The sequence below is a fragment of the Paraphaeosphaeria sporulosa genome (genome assembly GCF_001642045.1).
Source record: "Paraphaeosphaeria sporulosa strain AP3s5-JAC2a unplaced genomic scaffold CC84scaffold_5, whole genome shotgun sequence".
Taxonomy (NCBI): domain Eukaryota; kingdom Fungi; phylum Ascomycota; class Dothideomycetes; order Pleosporales; family Didymosphaeriaceae; genus Paraphaeosphaeria; species Paraphaeosphaeria sporulosa.
Genome location: NW_017253364.1, coordinates 2,441,227 through 2,450,294, shown reverse-complemented (window position 1 = coordinate 2,450,294; position 9,068 = coordinate 2,441,227). Strand labels below are relative to the sequence as shown.

General features: G+C 56.1%; 3 protein-coding genes across 3 annotated transcripts; 1 reads left to right on the top strand and 2 right to left on the bottom strand.

Moving 5' to 3' along the window:
• Window positions 1–1,682: 1,682 nt before the first annotated feature.
• On the bottom strand, window positions 1,683–3,677 carry CC84DRAFT_756156 (uncharacterized protein). The gene is made up of 2 exons (XM_018187321.1): window positions 3,648–3,677; window positions 1,683–3,566 (listed from the first exon to the last, which is right to left on the bottom strand). Exon 2 carries the CDS (start codon window positions 3,430–3,432, stop codon window positions 1,756–1,758), a length of 1,677 nt encoding a protein of 558 aa, XP_018036627.1. The 5' UTR covers window positions 3,433–3,566; window positions 3,648–3,677; the 3' UTR covers window positions 1,683–1,755.
• CC84DRAFT_1245464 (uncharacterized protein) lies at window positions 3,632–4,834 on the bottom strand. The gene has a single exon (XM_018184182.1). The coding sequence runs from the start codon at window positions 4,493–4,495 to the stop codon at window positions 3,842–3,844; it is 654 nt and encodes a 217-aa protein (XP_018036626.1). The 5' UTR covers window positions 4,496–4,834; the 3' UTR covers window positions 3,632–3,841.
• A 1,584-nt stretch (window positions 4,835–6,418) lies between these two features.
• Window positions 6,419–6,874, top strand: CC84DRAFT_1092074 (HET-domain-containing protein; the record flags this gene model as incomplete). The annotated part of the gene is made up of 1 exon (XM_018174432.1): window positions 6,419–6,874. A coding segment is annotated over one exon (456 nt), but the record flags the coding sequence as incomplete, so codon positions are not given.
• Between the last annotated feature and the right edge of the window lie 2,194 nt (window positions 6,875–9,068).

The following is a 9,068-nucleotide window of genomic DNA, read 5'->3' as shown; positions in this document are numbered from 1 at the left end:
GATGTTGTCCGGTAGTTTTTCCGGAATATGTGACGGAAACCTGGTGCCGCGGTCGCGTAGACGAAGCTTCGAGGACAGGGCCTTTGTATAGGCGGAGTTGCGCCCACGTTACAATGTAACGTTCTATCAAGCTTCTAGCCACCAAGAGGAACACTCGTGCTGGCGTTGCAGGCCTAACACGACAGGCCAGGACACCCGTTGACCGGGCGAAACCGACGTGCAACCCTGCCTTTCGGCTGCGTGATAGGACGCCGTCCAATCCGCGTGACAAGCTGGCGAGCGGTGAATTACGTTTGGGCGCTGTGAGTGGTCCGTCGGTGCGTGCGGAGAGGGGATCGACGGCATCCTGGTCGGTATGATAAGGATGGGAAGCCTTCAGTGTTCGGCACGCTCGATCGAGTAGCCCGGACGGTGCGTGACAACGGCCGTGAAAGGGTCTTTCGTATGTCTTACTCGCAAGTGCAGTAGGAGTGTAGTATTATTGCTTGTTGGCTCCTTCCTGAACCGACACTGAGGTTACCGCGCTCCCCCGCAATCCCCGCGTTTCGGCCACAAATGGGGGCACGCCAAGCTCCGCAAAAGATGGGATAACTCCTACTTGGAGGTGTCTTACCAGAAAAACAGAAGAGCATTCGAGGACCCATTTGCTCTTGCAGTGCATCTTTCAGCAACATCTTGGTCCTGGAGACACACAATAGGACCTCAATAGGAGAGCACACCACACCACACTCTCCTCTCGCACGTGTAATCCCTACCGCTGCCTCCTCACTCCTACCGCTCTCCCACCAACGCAACGCCTAGCTTAGAACGTCCCGGAAAATCATACAGGCAAACAGCCTTTCAAACAGGCACTCTCGCAGCACGCCCGCGGCGTAGCAAAAAGGAGGCTGCTTACGCCTGCCGTCGTATTTAGACACTCCTGCGCTGCTTGAGATCAAATGCAACGCTCGCGCACAACCCGCCCGCTCAGCTCTGCCTGGGCGTAAGCGAGCGTACTCCAATCAGCCGAGCTAGGTTGGTTCCTGGCGAGTGCTTGATATCAACCTGCCAAACGTTTGGCTACCTCACTGTTTGCTACATACATGTGAGTCTTCTGTCGCGTGGTCCATACATACTTAATTGGACCTGCCCATCGTACACAGTATGCTGTATGGCAAACACTCTAAGCGGTACGCGGCCCATCACACCCGATCCAGCCTAAGCCCAGCGCGCCCAGCCGCCAAGAGAGGTACGCTCGAACAAGTACCCAGCTTATCGCTCGTGCTCCGACATCGTATCTTGATCCGCGTGTTTGTAGGTTATCAAGGGAACCTGCACGCTGGCGTAACGGCTCCGCAGATAGAGTGCCAGATCGATGCCTCGGCACGCAAACTCGTCCGAGTGTTATCTGCGTCGCTCTGGGCAAGGTCAAGTCGCTGCGGCATTGCACGTGTCGAATAGAACAGAGTGGAAGTGTACCGAATATGCATCTCACATTGTGCGACTTTTTCCACTCTAACGTGGGAGACGCAGAGACCGTCTGCCAGCACACAGCAGCAGCCGCCAAATACGAAAAGAAGAGTAAAGCTACTTCTAAAAGATGCTCGCCGAAGCGTCGAAATCTAATGTAACGTGCGAAAGGAAGCAAACGCCAGTGGGTATCCCGTCCTTGCCAGGCTTTTCCTTTTCGTTGGAAACGCCGTGCCTATGAGCAACTAGAAATCTTGAGATAGGGACAAAAGAAATGGGTGAATGGTGGTACATTGCACGAAGCGCTCACTCCTGAATGGCTTCCTTGCCCTTCGACGAAGGATGCAGGAGGTTCGGCCGCCATTTAGTGACATTTGACACATTGAAGTGCAATGGCTCCTTGGTGCCCTTCTCGCGGACGGGCATCTTCCGCTTCGAGCGGCCGGAGAGGTAGATGGGCTGCGGCGCGTGGCCCGCGCCGTTGGCCCCAGGCATCGAGTGCTTCGACCTGAGCTTGGGCTTCTTGTCGCAATGCTCGTCGTCCTCAGTGCCTTCGAAGCTCCTCGTTTCTTCGGTGGAGAAGCTGCGCAGGCTGCTGCGCTCGGAGGAGTAGTGGCTTGAGTGCGTCTGCACACGCTCGATGGGGCTCAGCAGCGAGGCGGAATCGGCAAGGACATCCAGTTTCGAGGGCGCCCTATCCGCCATCGAGTGAGTTCGGGATGAATAGGTGGGTGGAGGGTCCTGGTAATCGTACATTATTTCCGAATCGAGGCTCTTGTATTTGGCGGTGCCGTCCAACTCTTCGTCGTGCTTCCAGCAGGAGTCGTCTGCGCCGAGGATTGCGGGCAAGAAGCGGATCTCGTTCCAGGTCACGTCTTCGAACTGTAGGGTAATGTAGAGTACATCGCCCTGCATCTTGTCGTGGGCAATGCAGTGGTCCTCAAGGAAAGGGTAGTCCCAAACGCCACGGTGGGTGAGATCCGAGGGAAGCAGCGCAAGGGCCATCCGCCCGAAAGGCTCGTCTTGAGGGCGGTGAGCTGTCATTGGCATCCATGGTCGACCACGTAAGATGCCTTTGAACGTTGTCTCGATGCAATTCGCAAAGCACGAACTGTCCTGACTGGGGAAGTTCATGTTCTGCTGTAGCTTGCGCGTGGCACAGCGCTTGTAGCCATTACTATCTGGATCGTAGGCAAACTTCTGGCCTTTACGCGGAACAAAGATGACTCGCGCGCTCCATGATAGTGGATACTTCTTGTCGTTGCGAATTGGGAGTTGGCCCAGTATGGATTGCGACTGCATGAGTAGCGGTAATGAAGGTACAGGAGGCACCGATTGGGGTGATGAGAGCAAAGGCTTTGGGGTTACTGCTCCGGGTGTTGGTTCTCTGGATGTCCCGTTGCTCAGTTCCATGCGATCTATCCTGTTCTCAAGTTCCATAGTGACATCGTCGACAAGGGTCAACCGCTCTTGCATGGCCTTCATCTGGTCATTGAACTCCTGAGTCTTGTCCACGACTGCCTCGACCTTGTCGTCCATGTGCACTTTTAGATGCTGCATGTTGGCATACATCCGCGCTTCGATGCCCTTGTAGGTGCGGAAGTGCTCTTCTCTTGCCATTCGCTCCTTGAAGAGCTCCTGCTTGAGCTGATGCTCGAGATGCTCATGCTTCCTGACTTGATCTCTCAAACGCTTCAGCTCGGCTACGATAAGATCATGCTGCTCTGCCAGGGCAGTGGAGACTGGTTCCGGCTCGTGATGCCAGGCCTGGTGGCCGCAGCCGCATTGCGAGCGGATCAGCGAATCCGGGAAGAAGCTACGGCATGAGCACCGCTCCCGTGCAGCGCCGAGGGTTGCGGCGGGCAGAAGGAAACTGCATTCCCCACGAGGAAGCTGTGTGTCGTGAGCACGAGGGATCCGCGAGTCATCCCTCGTTGCGGGCTTCACGGGCACGAGGTAGTTGTGGTGGTTGTTATTGAACATCAGGGGAGGGCCTGGTCACACGGCCACGGTGTGCTTTTTGCTGGGCAGACTGGCAGTTCATGGAAGGCCCTCAAGATGGGTCGAAAAGGAATCAAAAGAAGGGCTGGGCCAGTTGACGCAAGTGGGCCAAGAAGCTACCAGATGTTGTCAGCGGGGGCTCTGTGAGCGATTTATATGGGCGGATAAGAGGGTGTAGGGGCTTGAGGCTGGCGTACGAGATAAGACGGGGCTTCACAACCACGGCGCCGGTGCGCGCGGGAGCATCCGAAGGCGGTAGGGCAGCGCGGCCGTCGCACAGCCAAAAGGAGAGGGTGGATTTGTGTGCAACCGTGGGCGCACCTTGGATAATGGAGGGAATGGGCAAGACGGGGTGCGGAGCGGCGGCGGGTGGCCTGCGATGGGTACTTTTTTAGTGCAGACTAGCCCCCGGCGCCCGCGCTGGGGTGGGAACGGGGAGACTCGAGGCCATGCTGCCGTGCACGATGGCGGTTTGATGTGCTGAACAGACAGGGCCGTGGATCGCCCGCGACCCGCCAAGGACGATAAGGGCGTGGGGAGGAAGCGCCGCTGCTGATTTGGCAAGCGCGGTGCTGCCGGCGCAGGGAAGCCGCGCCCGGCAACTGGCCCCAGGAGCGTGCAGCAGTCTGCAGCCGCACGCTGCTCTCGCCCAACCGTGGAAGACGACCTGGCTGGCGACATTGTCGCCGTCGCTGTCGCAAGATGAGATGACACGACTTGAAGCCTGGGGGTGCGCCTCCCACACGCCTCCACCGCTTCCGCCGCCACCACGGTGCTCCGTCTGCGCGACCCCACTCGGTGCGCTTCCCCGCCGCGTCTGCCTTTCTCTCGACACCATCTTCGCTGTCATAGGAGAGCATGCTCGGCGCGTCCGTTCCCCAGCGCCAGCTTGCTGCTCCACGTGCTGAAACGGCATCATGGGCTGGCAAAAGCACCCTGCACACCGCTGCTGCTTATCAGCACCCGCAATGCTGGGCACCGCATCCTTATCGCTCTCATATGATAATGTGCCAATGCGCCCCCACACGCTCCCGCGCAGCCCCATTGGCGTCCGCGCCCCTTCCCAAGCACCACCACGATGCCGCTCGCAGTCCTCCAGGACGGATCAGGATACTTACAACCGCCCGCGACAGGGCACATCCTAGGGTCTCCGCCCTGCCTGACTCTCCGAGCAACCGTCTCCGTCTGCAGCTCGAGACTGCGTTCGAGAGCTGTTCGGCACGTCTGCCGCCCACTCGCCGCCGCCCGCAGTGGCCGTCGGCCATGTGAGCGCTCGAGCAGCGACGTAGCACCGTAGACCATCACATGCCGTCACCTTCCCGGCTATAGACGGTGCTCCATATGGCAATCGCTGCACGCTTCCATGCACCAAAACTGATCCACGCCGGTGCTAACGGTGGCAGCCTGGCCGCACCGAGGCAGCTGAAACGATACGCATTCTAACAGACAGGAACGCGCCAGATCGAGTCAGTTGTCAACGTGCCTGCGAAAACGTCTGGAAATTACATGGTCAACCCAACGTTGAGGCCAGCAGTAGGCGCCACAGGGACAGCCTTCCGCATGCGCTCAGCGCCCATGTCTTGTTCTCGAAAAATGCGTTGCGCAACGTAACCACATCCCGCGTTTTGTAAGACCCATTACACTTATGTTACCACACTTTAGCCAGGAACGGATTCATTTGCCACCACGCCAATCAGGCACTGTCTACTCCGAACACCTTCAGGAACCAAACATTCGCCACTCCCGGCCTCATGCCATCTCCGTAGTCGTTGCGATGCTGATGTACCTAGAGCTGTCTCCGACTCTACGTCAAATGATCTTGCTCGATCCATCGCATGATCATACCAGCCGGACGCTCTTCTGTCTCTGAACATTACTCTTAACATTGCGGCGCGTACTACTTCCGGCCAAGGCTCGATAGCTTTGTAACGCTATCCGTGCGCTGTAGCTGTGGCGCCTTCGAAGCGTTTCTTTGTTCTTTCCTTCAATTTGCCAGAACAAGTCTAGCGTCATCCACCAATTTGCGATGTCCCTGGTCCCTTCCTCAAATGCTCGATTGCATCTGCGAAATTCCCAAAGCGCTGCTGTAGCCACTGCATCCCGCCGCATTGATACGCCTCGTACTTGCGCTTCATAATTACTTCACTCCACGTCTTAATCTATTCACTTCCGTCCGCATGTCACGATTCTATGAAGTCCGTCGCACCTGACCCCCAACGAGTTGTTCGCGTCGCCAGTTTCACCACCCCGCTGATAAGAAATATCGACGCACTCAATGGCCAATCTCTCGACATCCACGCCGTTCGGACACTCTTGAGCAATGGTAATCGAACGTTACCTAGAAGGGGCACGCTCTCGTATTTCTGTTCTCTATACTTAGGCTGAACGCATGTCTACCAGAGCGGATGCGTGCAGCAACGTATGCCGCCATTGAGCGATGCGACAGTCATGCAACAGAGGTGGAGCAGTCACGTGCCCCAGACTGAACAGCTGTTCCTATTCCTCCGTTATGCTGGGACTCGTACTCTAGCTACACCGGAATAGCATCTGGTGCTATCAGCGCCAATCGATTGACAGGCTGAAGCGACAGTGGCACAGCGACCCAGGCCTCGTATTGCGCCACACTCGCCATGTGTCTAGCTTTTGAAATCCCGTATGAACCACCAACGTCCTCTACATGATCTACTGGTATCACTGTCATGCCTTGTCGATAGCTTACTAGTACTAGAGCGATGCGCGACAGACATTCCTCCGAGACTTCGTCGTCGACCCAGCCTCCGACACTCAAAGCCAGCACATACCATACAGTTGAATATCTTTGGGGGGCAACATGGTATCGCCAGACGAGGAAGAAACCAGGCCCATTGTCGAAAGATATGGCCCGCCCTTGCCTAGACACCTTTTCTGCCAGCTATCGGATCGTCTCGCAGACCTTCGTGTAGGCGCACCAGCAACTGATCACTTCTATATGTCAATTCGCCAACCCTTCGAGTACTCCCCTACGCCAGGACCAGACTACATCCGGCTTCTTTACCTGCATCCTATCGCTGAAAACCCTGCTGAACTGAGAGGCACTCTTAAATTTCACAAACTCAATGAGCCCATGGTGTATGAGGCCATATCGTATGCCTGGGGCGAATTTCCAAAGTTCAATCAAGTGATTGTCCTGGACGGGAAAATTCTGAAAATCACGGACAACCTATATTCCGCCCTCATGGCTTTTTCTCGCCCTTACGGCGTGAGGGTGCTATGGGCGGACGCCATATGTATCAATCAGACAGACACCACCGAGAAGTCCCAGCAGGTCGCGCTCATGGCTGAGATTTACAGCAAGGCAAATCTGGTCCAGGTCTGGCTCACATTGCACTCTGAAGCCGCTGCGGATGCGATGAAGTATCTGAAAGATCTTTCCTCAAGAGCAGATACGTTCGGCATCAGCGAAGATGTGGGTCACCCTAGAATTGTGAAAGGTTGGCCCAATGTTGACATCCCAAGGGATGAAGCGGACAAAATGATCAGTGATGCAATCAAACACCATGTCGATTTTTTACTATATCGTTCTTGGTTCAACAGGGTATGGGTTGTTCAAGAAGTTGCTTTGGCGGCGGACCTTGTCGTTTCATGCGGTCATGCGAGGTTGACCTGGACTGAACTGGCCCGCGCATTGGAAGTACTACGTGGCGTGTATAGGAGGATGCCAGCTGGGGAAGATCGATCACGTATGGAAGGGCTCAAAGCAGCTTGGGGATTTGTCAAGCATCGAGACGAATGGAGGATGCTCGACGAACATCTCGGTCAGAATCACCATGCCTCAACGAACACAATCGGGGAACAGATGAGGAACAAAGCCTGTACCGACGATCGCGATAGAGTGTACGCGATGCTTTCCATGACCAAGTCGCCCTACGCAGGCATGGTACCGGACTATACGAAGACGGTGGCGGAAGCCTATACTGAGTTCACGAGACGATATACGCCAAATACGCAAATCTACTGGGCAGGCCTGGCCAGAAGGCTGATTACGCATGACCAGGAAGCTGTCGATACATCGAACATTGCGGTGTCCAGTCCTAAAGCAGACAAACAAACTGCACTCAACATCACAGATCGTGACTACCTTCCTTCATGGGTCCCAGAATTCCGGCCCGCAAGGAATCTCGCATGGGCAGCACCCTTCACAGGATCCTACGACACCGCAAGAGCAGCGCCATTTTTCTTTTTCTCGCTCCCCAAAATCGAAAAGGTCATGTTCGCCACAGGAGCAGTTATCGACACGATAGCACTCACAAACTGTGCATTGGACATGAAAGCGCCGCATTACTTTCAGCACCCAGCCTTCTTCTTCCCGCTCATCGATTATCTGACCATGCTTCTGGACCACGCGCCACCCCCCAGTCCCGATTCCGACCCATTCCCAATCGAACTAGCCAAAACTCTCACCTCGGGCATCGGCGACTGCCCGCACGCAGAGGACCTCTTCTCACGATACACCTTCATAGAAAAGCTAGCGGCCTCCCGCAATCTCACCCCCGGCTCCACCCCCTGGCTAACAACCATCTGGACCGCCTTCAGCAAGCACTACCTCTCCCCCACGGGCTCCCTTTACCAGCGCATCCTGCTCCACGCCATCACCGGAAACCGCACGCACCTTGTCGTCTCCAACGCCGACGGCGATGCCCTCTCCCCCGACGAACAGCTCGCCTTCGCCTTTCTGAACTACATCGGTAACATACTCATCTCGAACCGCCTGTCTGTTACGTACGAAGGGCGCATGGGGCTGGTGCCGGGGATCGCGAGGCCAGGAGATGGGCTGGCACTGATCAATGGGTGCCATATGCCGTATGTGGTGCGCGGCGTAAAGAGGGTGACGTACGAGGGCGGCGTCATAGATGAGGCGTTGCAGGTCGTGGGGCCGTGTTACTTGCACGGGGTTATGCGGGGTGAGCTTTTTGGGAGGGTCTATGGGGAGAGGGTGGGGGAGCGGTGGGACGGAGCAGGGTGGACGAGGCACCCGGGGGATCAGGCGGATAGTTTGGGGGGTTGGTTGATATTTGTGTAGGGGTAAGGATGGGGATGGGGATGGGGATGGGGATGGGGACGGGGTTGAAAGAGCGGGATGGGTGATTCGGATGGGGCGTCTTTGTCGTGATCCGAAGCATGGGTTGTGAGAGCGGGAATGGACTCGTGCATGTCTCGTAGTAGGGAGGAGCGTCGCTGCGAATAGAGAACCTGTTCGACTGCATGTGTGCATTTGCAAGGGGTAGTAGCTAGTCGCAACACAAAGTCTTTGTTATAGTTCTTAGACCGCGGACCGCCTCATTCACTTCACCTCCCCTGCCTGCCTTGACTGCACCGAACTACCCATCTACTTCATCGCCGCCACGTCTTTATTTTACTAGTTATATATACCGTCTCCGTCAGCAAAAGCTTGTCAAATCAAACAAAAAACCAGCATTGGTTTCTCTGAGCCGGACTCCGAAGTGGCTTTTAGTTTTTGCCCTGTTCTGGCGGTGGGCAGGGCGAAAAGGGGATGGGGAGGATGGGACGGTGCGGCGGTTCGAATCACCGCGCTGTGGGCGGATTATGGTATCACTCTCGTTACAATGTGATTCAGTTCC

Bases quoted from the DNA above. Each gene is read 5' to 3' on its own strand.
- CC84DRAFT_1245464 (XM_018184182.1), bottom strand. From the start codon at position 4,495: ATGGGGCTGCGCGGGAGCGTGTGGGGGCGCATTGGCACATTATCATAT.
- CC84DRAFT_756156 (XM_018187321.1), bottom strand. From the start codon at position 3,432: ATGTTCAATAACAACCACCACAACTACCTCGTGCCCGTGAAGCCCGCA.